Below are 14,244 nucleotides of genomic sequence, written 5' to 3' on the forward strand. Positions count from 1 at the left end.
GCACTCCCGGTGCGGAGGTAATGAACCAAGCTTAGGTTCTTCAAAAACGTCACGATATTCAGTCAAGAATTCAGGAATCTCAGAGGGAATAGATGATGAAATGGAAACCACAGGTACGTCCCCATGCGTCCCCTTACATCCCCAGCTTAACACAGACATAGCTTTCCAGTCAAGGACTGGGTTATGAGATTGCAGCCATGGCAATCCAAGCACCAACACATCATGTAGGTTATACAGCACAAGAAAGCGAATAATCTCCTGATGATCCGGATTAATCCGCATAGTTACTTGTGTCCAGTATTGTGGTTTATTACTAGCCAATGGGGTGGAGTCAATCCCCTTCAGGGGTATAGGAGTTTCAAGAGGCTCCAAATCATACCCACAGCGTTTGGCAAAGGACCAATCCATAAGACTCAAAGCGGCGCCAGAGTCGACATAGGCATCCGCGGTAATAGATGATAAAGAACAAATCAGGGTCACAGATAGAATAAACTTAGACTGTAAAGTGCCAATTGAAACAGACTTATCAAGCTTCTTAGTACGCTTAGAGCATGCTGATATAACATGAGTTGAACCACCGCAATAGAAGCACAACCCATTTTTTCGTCTTAAATTCTGCCGTTCACTTCTGGACAGAATTCTATCACATTGCATATTCTCTGGCGTCTTCTCAGTAGACACCGCCAAATGGTGCACAGGTTTGCGCTCCCGCAGACGCCTATCGATCTGGATAGCCATTGTCATGGACTCATTCAGACCCGCAGGCACAGGGAACCCCACCATAACATCCTTAATGGCATCAGAGAGACCCTCTCTGAAATTCGCCGCCAGGGCGCACTCATTCCACTGAGTAAGCACAGCCCATTTACGGAATTTCTGGCAGTATATTTCAGCTTCGTCTTGCCCCTGAGATAGGGACATCAAGGCCTTTTCCACCTGAAGCTCTAACTGAGGTTCCTCATAAAGCAACCCCAAGGCCAAAAAAAACGCATCCACATTGAGCAACGCAGGATCCCCTGGAGCCAATGCAAAAGCCCAATCCTGAGGGTCGCCCCGGAGCAAGGATATCACAATCCTGACCTGCTGAGCAGGATCTCCAGCAGAGCGAGATTTCAGGGACAAAAACAACTTGCAATTATTTTTGAAATTTTGAAAGCATGATCTATTCCCCGAGAAAAATTCAGGCAAAGGAATTCTAGGTTCAGATATAGGAACATGAACAACAAAATCTTGTAAATTTTGAACTTTCGTGGTGAGATTATTCAAACCTGCAGCTAAACTCTGAATATCCATTTTAAACAGGTGAACACAGAGCCATTCCAGGATTAGAAGGAGAGAGAGAGAGAGAAAGGCTGCAATATAGGCAGACTTGCAAGAGATTCAATTACAAGCACACTCAGAACTGAAGGGAAGGGGGAAAAAAAAAAAAAAAAAAAATCTTCAGCAGACTTCTCTTTTCTCTCCTTTCTCTGTCAATTAATTTAACCCTTTTTGTGGCCGGTCAAACTGTTATGGTTCTCAATGGCAAGAGAACATAGCCCAGCAAACATACGTACTAGCTCTTGGAAGGATGGAAACTAAACTGACCATGAACTAAACCTGCCGCACAACTAACAGTAGCCGGGTAGCGTTGCCTGCGTTTTATCCCTAGACGCCCAGCGCCGGCCGGAGGACTAACTAATCCTGGCAGAGGAAAATATAGTCCTGGCTCACCTCTAGAGAAATTTCCCCGAAAGGCAGACAGAGGCCCCCACATATATTGGCGGTGATTTTAGATGAAATGACAAACGTAGTATGAAAATAGGTTTAGCAAAATTGAGGTCCGCTTACTAGATAGCAGGAAGACAGAAAGGGCACTTTCATGGTCAGCTGAAAACCCTATCAAAATACCATCCTGAAATTACTTTAAGACTCTAGTATTAACTCATAACATCAGAGTGGCAATTTCAGATCACAAGAGCTTTCCAGACACAGAAACGAAACTACAGCTGTGAACTGGAACAAAATGCAAAAACAAACGAGGACTAAAGTCCAACTTAACTGGGAGTTGTCTAGCAGCAGGAACATGCACAGAAAGGCTTCTGATTACAATGTTGACCGGCATGGAAGTGACAGAGGGGCAAGGTTAAATAGCGACTCCCACATCCTGATGGAAACAGGTGAACAGAGGGGATGATGCACACCAGTTCAATTCCACCAGTGGCCACCGGGGGAGCCCAAAATCCAATTTCACAACACAGGAGATTTTGGAGCACTTCATGCTTCCATCGGCTGAAATGCTTTATGGAGATGAAGATTTCATTTTTCAGCACGACCTGGCACCTGCTCACAGTGCCAAAACCACTGGTAAATGGTTTACTGACCATGGTATTACTGTGCTCAATTGGCCTGCCAACTCTCCTGACCTGAACCCCATAGAAAATCTGTGGGATATTGTGAAGAGAAAGTTGAGAGACGCAAGACCCAACACTCTGGATGAGCTTAATGCCGCTATTGAAGCATCCTGGGCCTCCATAACATCTCAGCAGTGTCACAGGCTGATTGCCTCCATGCCACGCCGCATTGAAGCAGTCATTTCTGCCAAAGGATTCCCGACCAAGTATTGAGTGCATAACTGAACATTATTATTTGATGGTTTTTTTGTTTGTTATTAAAAAACACTTTTATTTGATTGGACTGGTGAAATATGCTAATTTATTGAGACAGGTTTTTTGGGTTATCAGGAGTTGTATGCCAAAATCATCAGTATTAAAACAATAAAAGACCTGACAAATTTCAGTTGGTGGATAATGAATCTATAATATATGAAAGTTTAATTGTAATCATTACATTATGGTAAATAATGAAATTTTACACTATATGCTAATTTTTTGAGAAGGACCTGTATAATGCTAAAAGGGGTTCTCCATGGGCAAATGTGAGAACATGCAAAACAACAAAAGAGAAAAAGCATGCCCATATAATTGGGAACACCCAAACTTTATTTCAGTATCAAGTAGTGATTACACATAGGACACAGTAACAATAAAAACATTTAAAAACACAATGTGAAACACTCGGTAGTCATGCCGTATAATATAGGCAATGACGAACTGCAAATACTTTCTCAGTAAACAGTAGTTACTCCTGGCAGGGAGATATGTACACAAGGAGCAAGGTTTTACCTAACACAGAGAGAACTAATAGGGGGAAGGTTTTTAACGAACAGAGGAGAATAATACAAATAATACTCTTTACACTTTGGGCATCAGCCATGGGTGTGCTCCTGCCCGTGACTGAGGACGTTTAGATTACGTGACTAAAAAGGGATCTGTCATAGTTCTGTGAAAAAACAGGGGGAACTTCCCTGGCGTTACCGGTGTCCTCCTGTGGTCCTGATGATGGTGGTGTCCTCCTGTGGTCCTGATGATGGTGGTGTCCTCCTGTGGTCCTGATGATGGTGGTGTCCTCCTGTGGTCCTGATGATGGTGGTGTCCTCCTGTGGTCCTGATGATGGTGGTGTCCTCCTGTGGTCCTGATGATGGTGGTGTCCTCCTGTGGTCCTGAGGATGGTGGTGTCCTCCTGTGGTCCTGAGGATGGTGGTGTCCTCCTGTGGTCCTGATGATGGTGGTGTCCTCCTGTGGTCCTGATGATGGTGGTGTCCTCCTGTGGTCCTGATGATGGTGGCGGTGTCCTCTTGTGGTCCTGGCGGTGACGATCTCCTCTGGTGAACCTGGTGATGGTCCGTGGTTTCACTCGAAGCCCATGCTTCTGTAGCCGGCTCAGTACTGGCTCCAGATGCTGTAAGTGTTCTTCGAAAGTTGGGGCAAATATAATTCTGTAATCCATATAAATGAGGGTGGCTTCAAAGTTCAGATCCCCCAAACACCTCTCCATGAGTCGCTGAAAAGTACCAGGAGCATTAGCCAATCCAATCGGCATTCTCTTGAACTCGTACAGGCCCATGGGTAGCATAAAGGCCGATTTTGCTCGGTCGTGTTGTGACATTGGCACTTGCCAGTACCCACTAGCCAGGTCTAGAGTGGAGAAGTATTTTATGTTCCCCAGAGCGGACTACGATTCTTCAATCCGTGACAAAGGGTGCGAATCTTGCACCGTACAGGCTTTTAACTTGCGATAGTCCACACAGAACCGTAGGGTGCCATCTTTTGAACCGTAGGGTGCCATCTTTTTTACGCACGAGGACAATGGGCGTAGCCCACGAGCTCTGACTCTCTCGGATGACTCCATTATGTAACATTTGTGCTATCGTGCCTTTTACCTCCTAGTACATTTGCGGGGGAATCTGCCTGTAACATTCTCTCACAGGTGCAGCGTTAACCGCTGGGATCTCATGGGTGATAGCAGTCGTACAACCGAAGTCATCCTCGTGTGTAGCGAGCACTTCTTGATAACGTCCCAACACAGTCTCCACAGTCGCCGGGTTTGTTCTAGGATGTGTTGTCTCCTCTTTTGTAATTGAGGTTCGAACACAGGGTTTGTCTCTACAGCTACAGTCCAAGGATCTACCTTATTTCCCTTTAATTGAACGGCCTGTGTTGGTATAAGCTCTTCTGGCATGCATACAATTTTTCCGATTTCGCTTCTGGGGGTAAGTGTCAGAGTATCTTCTCTTAGGTTTACACTCCGCATGGGTATCTTTCCATCACACATGGTTTCTACTGTCCTGGCTATTAGGAGCCCCGATGGTAAACTTTCTACAGTTCCTGGTTCCAGTTGAACTTCAACCCCTTCCAACGGTGTGCACGCTCGAACAGGTAGTTAAGTCACACTTTGACCCGAAGATATGTCTAGATTGGTGGTGGCCGGTATGATCACCTTCCCTAACACCTTTCCTTCAAAGGAGACCTCTTGTGCCTGGTCCGTCCGGATCAACTGCTGGAACACCTTCCTTTGTGGGGTATACGGGCTCCATTGTTTCAGGAATGCGTTTGGAGATTTGCTAATCAGAAGACTTCCAAACTCTCTGAGTACATTCATTCCAAGCGTAACAGTATGTCCCTGCACGGGGTCGTCTGCGATCAACACCACTCCCTTAAGGCCCAGGTCTTTGCCGCAGACTTTAATTTGCATCCACGCCACCCCTGCGACTGGGATGGGCAGTTGATTGGTGGCTGTCAACTTGATCACTGGCCCCCACTCTGGCTTCAAGGTTTCTGGAAAGTGTCTCTTAAAATGTGTCTCAGGCACCGTGATTACTTGAGAGCCTGTATCTACAAGGCAACTTACGGCCCGTCCATCTATTTCGGCCCATACCAAGGGACTCACTGACACTAGATTGGTGGGACTATCGGTATTCCTTTCGGGCAGTTCTGGCTCCGGGTGGTGTCCCCTAGCCTCGGAGCCCTTTAGTTTAAAGGGAACCTGTCACCACGTTTTTGGAAGATGGGATAAAAATAGCGTTAAATAGGGGCAGAGGTGGGCGTTACATTAGTGTGTGTGTTATGCGTTTATTACCCACCTAAGTTGCCGAAATAACTTTGCAAAGTCTCCGTTTTCGCCTGTCAATCAGGCTGGTCAGGTCGCATGGGCGTTGTCTTCCCCCAGATTTGGCGTAGTTTTCCGTTGGTGGCGTAGTGGTGTGCGCATGCCCAAAGTCCGGAATCCTCTTCCAGGGGATTTAAAATAGCGCGGTGTTCGTTATTGCATTGGTGATCGGTGGGCGCGGCCATCTTCCTTTGGCCGCGCGTGCGCAGAAGCGGCGCTCTGCTGGCCGCGGCTTCAGGAAAATGGCCGCCGCGATATCCATCTGCGCACGCGCGGCATCCCGCGGCCATTTTCCTGAAGCCGCGGCCAGCAGAGCGCCGCTTCTGCGCACGCGCGGCCAAAGGAAGATGGCCGCGCCCACCGATCACCAATGCAATAACGAACACCGCGCTATTTTAAATCCCCTGGAAGAGGATTCCGGACTTTGGGCATGCGCACACCACTACGCCACCAACGGAAAACTACGCCAAATCTGGGTGAAGACACCACGCCCATGTGACCTGACCAGCCTGATTGACAGGCGAAAACGGAGACTTTGCAAAGTTATTTCGGCAACTTAGGTGGGTAATAAACGCATAACACACACACTAATGTAATGCCCACCTCTGCCCCTATTTAACGCTATTTTTATCCCATCTTCCAAAAACGTGGTGACAGGTTCCCTTTAACGGGTAATGTCGTGGCGGCCGTCCACGTTGTGGGCAGACCCGGGCCATATGTCCTAATTCTCCACATAGATAACACGTTAAGGGTTCTCTCCGTCGAGACCCTCTTTCATCCCGATGTGGTACTGAGAGGGTTTTGCTTCCGGGAGTACTTATCAAAGTCACTTTTCTTTTAGTCTCGGTCAGATCCTTCCTCATCGATTGGATCTCTTTTTGTAAATCTTCCACAAATCCTGGTTCATCAGTTGCATTCATGGCCTCCTCCCCGCTCCGGACCTTAGCCTCTGAGCCTGTCACCCCCTGTTCCTGTTTGCGCCTCGCTTCCCACCTCTGCAAATGTCATATGTGGGTTCATGCGCAAGCGCTCTCGCAGTGCCTGCTTAAGCAGTGTGTCTCTCATCCCAGTCACTAATTGGTCTCGCAACACCACATCAGTCGGCCCTACTCCCAATCCGTCTTATCTGACTATGGCCGTATGAATCATTTGCAATGCATTTATATACTGGGTCACTGTCTCCCCCTCTCTATGACCCCGATGGAACAGCTGCATGCGTAATTCCCCTGCATCTGTGGGATCCCCATGGGTCTCCAGTATCTGCAATACTTTGTCAAGGGTGTCTCGTTCATGGGGGGGCTCGCAACATAACTGAATCTCTCGCCTTCCCGTCTAAGGCCATTATAGCGACCTCCACCTGTAAGGCAGGAACCATAGGGTGCATTCTCCTCATCCCCTTTATACGCTCAGTCCAGCTCCACAACATGGTGTTGTTCCCATTAAACTTCGGGAGGTTATTTAACATTGCCCCCAGGGAGATACTAGATCTAGGGCCCTCCCCAGATGCTTGGTCGGCCATGTCCGTATGTGTAGACTGCATCCTGCCGACTACGTCAAGTATAAGCAGGTAGCGGGATGCAGTGATGGACAGGAGGCAGACCACTTTGGGCATCAGTCACGGGTGTGCTCCTGCCCATGACTGAGGATGTTTAGATTACGTGACCAGAAAGGGATCTGTCACAGTTCTGTGAAAAAATGGGAGAAACTTCCCTGGCGTTATCGGTGTCCTCCTGTGGTCCTGATGATGGCGGTGTCCTCCTCTGGTCCTGATGATGGCGGTGTCCTCCTGTGGTCCTGATGATGGTGGTGTCCTCCTGTGGTCCTGATGATGGCGGTGTCCTCCTGTGGTCCTGATGATGGTGGTGTCCTCCTGTGGTCCTGATGATGGCGGTGTCCTCCTGTGGTCCTGATGATGGTGGTGTCCTCCTGTGGTCCTGATGATGGTGGTGTCCACCTGTGGTCCTGATGATGGTGGTGTCCTCCTGTGGTCCTGATGATGGCAGTGTCCTCCTGTGGTCCTGATGATGGCGGTGTCCTCTGGTGAACCTGGCGGTGATAGTCTGTGGTATTATCATGGGCACTGGTCCCAACGGAAGAAGGGAGGAAGGAGGAATAGTCTCTTCCCTCAGCGGTGACAGTCCCTACACTGCCGGGCCCTGTGACACTGTCCCGACACCCTCTATAATGGCCGTACCGATGAGCGCCTGTATCCCGTACACAGACCTTGCCTCACGGTCAGTACTCCGGCCGGGGCGGTCTTGTCAGCATCGTCGGCTGAGTCAGCCGTCTCTTAAAGGTCTGCGATGTAAGCGGGGACAGCGGTGTTAGCGAGGACAGCGTTATCTGTGGTGTCTGCGGGACCCCGTCGGTCGGTTCCTGTCAGCGCGTCCTCTCCTCCCCGGCTCCAGTCAGCGCCGCTCCGTTGCCTCACAGCTGATCTTCTCTGACAGGAATCTCGCAGGCGCCATGACCACCTGAACCGTGTGAGTTTCTGCACGCGCACTAACTGCTTAGCCACGCCCACTTCTCTCGAACACAGAGACACCCCAAGCCCCTCCCCCTGTATCCTAGGTGACAGAGCCAACGGTTCCAGAGCCGGTACAGGTGAGACAAACCTGGCTAGTTTCTCCCTCATGCATTACATAGGACTGCAGGCGACATCTACTACATTATCTGTACTCAGAGATATCACTGTGTTATCTGTGGTGTTACATAGGACTGCAGGTGACATCTACTACATTATCTGTGCTCAGAGAGCTATCACTGTGTTATCTGTGGTGTTACATAGGACTGCAGGTGACATCTACTACATTATCTGTACTCAGAGAGTTATCACTGTGTTATCTGAGGTGTTACATAGGACTGCAGGCGACATCTACTACATTATCTGTACTCCGAGCGTTATCACTGTGTTATCTGTGGTGTTACATAGGACTGCAGGTGGCATCTACTACATTATCTGTACTCCGAGCGTTATCACAGTGTTATCTGTGGCGTTACATAGGACTGCAGGTGGCATCTACTACATTATCTGTTCTCAGAGAGTTATCACTGTGTTATCTGTGGTGTTACATAGGACTGCAGGTGACCTACTACATTATCTGTACTCCGAGCGTTATCAGTGTTATCTGTGATGTTACATAGGACTGCAGGTGGCATCTACTACATTATCTGTGCTCAGAGAGCTATCACTGTGTTATCTGTGGTGTTACATAGGACTGCAGGTGACATCTACTACATTATCTGTACTCAGAGAGTGATCACTGTGTTATCTGTGGTGTTACATGGGACTGCTGTGATATGTAAGGCAGTGTCGGATAGTGATTGTGGGGCATACACTTTTCCTTGTCTCTGCTACTCCTGCACATGCTCACTGTTCCCGGTGAGGTCTCCGCTCTCGGCGCCGTCCTCGTGTTCTGGCCTGTCGCTCACGCTTCTCCTCTTTTTTCCCAGGTACATCCGCTCTGAACGCTCCGTCATCCTGATCAACTTCTGTTTGTCCATCATCTCTTCCAACGCCCTAATCCTTGTGGGACAAACGCAAACCAGAAACAAGGTAAAGTATTAACTGTGAGGTGCGGGGCAAACATGGCCGGATATTGGGGGTCGCACAGCACTGGGGGGCAATGTAGCGTCATTCATGTTCTCCGCTGCCCCCGAGTTACATTATTAGAAGACACCTGTCATCTGCTTCTGCGTCCGGCGGCGTTATTGTGGAGGTTTTACTCCCAAAAGCTGCCATATGTCAGCGTAAACCTAATTGGAAAAGTCTGGTGGTCTCCTGTTCTCCATTGCCCCCTCTTGTTTGTAGCAGCTTTACCCCCTATTAGTTAGGCCACGTTCCTACAGTGTGATTCTGTGAGCTTCCCCCCTTTTTACATCACTTTCGCTCCTAATTGATTTAGTTACATTGTCTCCTCTGTTTTACATTAGCCCCCTCTTTATTGGTTTGACCACATTACTCCCTATTGATTCTACCACAATGCCCCCTATTGTTTTCAGCAGCTTTATAACCTATTGGTTTGTCCATATTACATCCCTGTGATTCTACTTCATTACCCCCTTATGTTTGTAGCATCTTCCTCCCTCTTATTTGGACCACATGATTCCACTACATTCCCCCTATTGTTTACACTAGATTTGCCCCCTATTAGTTTGACCACATTCCACTCTGTTGTTTACCCCCCATTGTTTTTAGCAGCATTGTAAGCTATTAGTTTGTCCATATTTCTTCTCTGTGATTCTTCCTCATTGCCCCCTATTGTTTTCTGCAGCGTTGACCCCTATTAGTACGAGCACAGTCCAATCCTCTGATTTTCCCACATGACCCTTTGATTTTGGCTTTTGGTTCCTGTTGATTTTCTCATCACGATCACTAATTATTTTCCTATAAATTACTCCCACATTACATTTGTCCTCTGTCTCGTCTTCTTCTCCCCATATCAATCGCTCTTTGTCCTTTCTTCTTTCTGTCCATGGGACTGCTGAGACTTGCGGTCCCCTCCGGCCGTCCTGTGTCAGGTGTGAGGTCACGCCATCCTCCTTCTCCAGTCTCGTTCCTTATTTCTGTGTTATCTTACAGTGACACTTGGGCACTTCTCCACTTCCCGGAGCACGAGGCCGACCCCCAGCAGATCCATTTACGTGTGCCCCTAATTAAACATTGCAGTGATAAAGTAGATACTCCGCATCCGTCCTCCAGAGCTGCTGCGGGGGACTGTGACTTTAATTAACCCCCCACATAATCCATTGACCTTGCTGTTACCTTGGGGTTCACTAAGTAATGTTACTGTCATAATGCTCCATAGCGGTAAATAAAAGGGGGTGGTCCGCTGCTCCGAGGGGATTCTTGTGGACTATTGCTGGGACCACCACTAATTCTGATACCCTATCCCTGTAGGTCGGGGGGTCTCGCTCGACCATTTCCATAGCTCCCTGTTACTGTACATGCAGTGCTCAGCACCAGTGGGGGTCCCAGAACTCCCTGCCATCCTGTGGTCTCAGCCTCGTCATTGTTTCTCCATTATCGATACATTTTGTTACAAAATAAACAGTAAACAAAAAAACAATAAGCAAAATAACTTTCTGAAAAGGTTTTATAAAGAGCTTATAGACTTGGCGGTCGCACTCCGCAGTCAAAGGGTTAAAATAATCTTTACTGTACAGGGCATAGAGAGGCACTGTGACATTGTGCACAGCCATGCTTACCTCCTCCTTCTTACTGATGGTCTCCTCTTTTTTTGTGATACATTGTAACAGACCCAGCAGATGGGTGAGCACAATCATAGTTACACTGTAACTCATTCTCACACTCCGGACTCTGCTCTTTCCTTCCAGGGAATCTGTCAGCAGTTTGTTTTTGCTATGTAATCTGACAGCAGCATGATGTAGGAGCAGAGACCCTGATTCCAGCGATGTGTCATTTAGTTTAGTGGGTGAAGCGGTTCTGCTAGGATCCCAGATCTCTCTGCTGACAGTTTCCCTTTCACAGGCATCTTAATCTTTACGTTGATACATTGTATCAGTCTCAGCAGCGACACTAACAAACCTGCTGTAGGAAATGCTCCTTCGTCCTGGAATTTTTGGAGGAGTTGATCTTTTCTTGAAACATTTTTTAAAGAGTGTTTTTTTTTTTTCTTGCAGCCTTCTGATTGGTCAGTGCCTAACTTGCAGCAGATTCCATCAGAAGCCGCTTCTTTTTTTTTTCCTTTTTTCCCATCTGACATTTTGCAAAACCTGAAGTAGAAAAAAAACGACTGAACGTATGATTAGCAGCGTGGTTTTAATAGGAAGAGTCTTTCAAGTGTTTTTGCAGCGTTTTTTGAGTCGTTTTTTGAGTCGACCCTCTCCGCTCTGTGTGAATGTCCCTTAGCGCTTTCTTGATCTCTTTCCTTCTCTATATACTGATACATTGTAACAGAACAAGCAGTTGTGTGCGCACAGCCCTGCAGAAGCTCGCTGCCCCTAGATATATTATTTGTAGCTTTTCCCTGTGATCCTCAGGTGATCTGCACGCTGGTGGCCGCCTTCCTGCACTTCTTCTTCCTCTCGTCATTCTGCTGGGTGCTGACAGAGGCATGGCAGTCCTACATGGCAGTGACAGGGCGGCTGCGCAACAGGATCATCCGCAAACGATTCCTCTGTCTCGGATGGGGTAAGGTCCTTTCTTCATAAATTGTCATAAATGAATAGGATAAAAAATATAAGAAACTTTATAATATGGCTTATTAGAAAAATCTGCTTCTTTATCCACTTATGAGCCACTTCACCCGCCTCCTGAGCTCAATTTTTACTGGAATTACAGCTACGGTAGTCAGTACACTTCTCCACTGCACTGTCTCATCCTAAAGCTGGATTCACAGTTACACAGCTCACTACTACTGTATAATGTCTTTTGTGTTGCTGCTGCTTTCTAAATGTTTTATTTCACAGCAGAGCTTGAATCACAGCTACACTGCTCACTACACTATCTCATCTTAAAGCTCATTTCACAGTTATGTTGCTCAGTACTGCTGTATAATGTTTGTGATTCTGCTTCTTTCTATGAACTGTTTCATCTCACCTCAGAACTGGACTCAGTACACTGTTAACTGCAGTATCTTATCCTGAAGCTGGATTTACAGTTACGCTGCTCACCACTGCTGTATAATGTCTTTTGTGATGCTGCTGCTTTCTACTAAGTGTTTTATCTCACTGCAGAGCTGGAATCAAAGCTACACTGCTCACTACACTATCTCGTCTTAAAGCTCATTTCACAGTTACATTGCTCAGTACTGCTGTACAATGTTGTTTGTGATTCTGTTTCTTTCTATGAACTATTTTATCTCACCTCAGAGCTGGAGTTACAGTTACACTGCTCAGTATTCAGTAAACTGCTAACCACACTCTCATACTAAAGCTAGATTCACAGTTACACAGCTCAGTTCTGCTGTATAATGTACTTTGTGATGCTGCTGCTTTCTAGTAAATGTTTTATCTCACCACCAGAGCTGGAGTTACAGTTACACTGCTCAGTATTCAGTAAACTGCTAACCACACTATCTCATGCTAAAGCTAGATTCACAGTTACACTGCTCAGTTCTGCTGTATAATGTACTTTGTGATGCTGCTGTTTTCTAGTAAATGTTTTATCTCACCACCAGAGCTGGATTTAGAGCTACACTGCTCAGTACTGCTGTGTAATGTTCTCCATGCTGCTCCTGCTTCTGAACATGTGTCATATGAAGTGAGGAGAGCAGGAGCCTCTCATGACTGTGTGTGGTGTGTAGGGGAGGCATCCTAGCAGCCAGACTACACCCATTAGCTCAGAGACAAGTGAAAATAAGAAAGAGCCTGCAGAGGGGCAAAATGCAGGATACAAATAATACAATAGCCACACATAAACAAATAAGACAACTTGGGTGAAATAAATCATGTTGTGGCGCCTATAGAAATCTATGGGCTTTCCATGCAACGTGTAGTGGTGCTCCGGAGCCCCGTAGAGCTCTATGGTCATTGAGTCGTGGGGGCTGCAATACACCAGGGACCAAGTGTCGATTAATGAGTCTTTTTGTCAGGAATTTTCTGTGAACTCCCATCAATGAGACTCGTGGCTTGTTCCGTCTTGGATCCTGCTTTATGGGGTGAAGGGAAATGATGGCGTCCAATTTATTTTCTGCATAATTGCATTGGCTGGAGGTGCTAAAATAAAATAAAAAATCCAAATGTAGCTTTTCCCTGACCCGCGGAGCGCATTGTGCGAGCTCCTCGGAAACAACAAAAATGAACGGGAAACAATTGTGGCGGAATTTGTTTCCTGGCGTAAAGCGGCTATTGGATCGGGATGAAATTAATAGAGTCGAAATAATCAAGAAACGCGTCGCTCCATGGAGGCAAACGTGTAACGATCTGATCAAGTCATTAATGGAGCAAACATCTAACTATTTGCTACGTTTTGTTACATTTTGATACATTTCCCCCTCCTTCCTCACCGGATTATTGCAGATACTGAAAGGGTCGTCTCCACTTAGGACAAGATTTCCCTCGAGGATCCCTGATTACAGCGCAGTCAGCCTTACAGTCTATTATTCCCCCATCATTTCCTTGTGTCCATCCTGAGCCTCCTGGTTCATGAATAGAATGCCAGAAGTACAGTAAGGACTGACACACAGATAACGTGCAGGATCTACAGAGAGCTGGGTGGGTGCTGTAGTGGCGGCCACTAGTGGTTCTGTACAGGAGGAGGTGTAGCGCAACTCGGCTCAGCGTTTCCAAGGAAGAAGTCATGAATTATTGTACTGTAATTAGTGATTCGCTGCTGCGCACATTTTACCTGCTGGGCGCCGTTTAGCCTCGTGCTGGGATCCGCTCCCCATATAACCATACATCTCTCCAATCCCCTCACCCCAGAGCCTCGCACTGACTCCTCTCTGCTGATAGATGGCCGCACACGGGGAACCCTGTATTATTAGCCCTGAATAATGGATGCACTCAGGTCTCGGCTTTATCAGCCGGCGAAGCTCCCAGCACCAGAGCGCGGATTCATCTTCATAATTAATGTGATGTAGCAGAGCTGAGCGCAGAGGAAGCAGCACACACAGTGTAAGTCTACGTTCACATTTGCAGTCTGCGCTGCAGCGTCGCCGCATGCGTCATGCGCCCCTATATTTAACATGGGGGCGCATGGACATGCGTCGCACTTGCGTTTTGCGCCGCATGCGTCACTGCGGCGCACGCGTCCGGGCGCAGAGGACACAGCAAGTTGCATTTTTGCTGCG

The 14,244-nt window shown here is 47.4% G+C and overlaps 1 protein-coding gene across 10 annotated transcripts in view; it reads left to right on the forward strand.

Moving 5' to 3' along the window:
* Positions 1–14,244, forward strand: part of ADGRB1 (adhesion G protein-coupled receptor B1) — a 478,004-nt gene that overhangs the window by 387,184 nt on the left and 76,576 nt on the right. For all 10 annotated transcript variants that reach the window (XM_077271339.1, XM_077271330.1, XM_077271332.1 and 7 more), the window contains 2 exons: positions 8,942–9,044; positions 11,492–11,642. In XM_077271339.1, coding sequence (XP_077127454.1) covers positions 8,942–9,044; positions 11,492–11,642 — 254 coding nt within the window. The remainder of the gene's footprint in view (positions 1–8,941; positions 9,045–11,491; positions 11,643–14,244) is intronic.

This window comes from Ranitomeya variabilis, chromosome 6 (assembly GCF_051348905.1).
Source record: "Ranitomeya variabilis isolate aRanVar5 chromosome 6, aRanVar5.hap1, whole genome shotgun sequence".
Lineage (NCBI taxonomy): Eukaryota > Metazoa > Chordata > Amphibia > Anura > Dendrobatidae > Ranitomeya > Ranitomeya variabilis.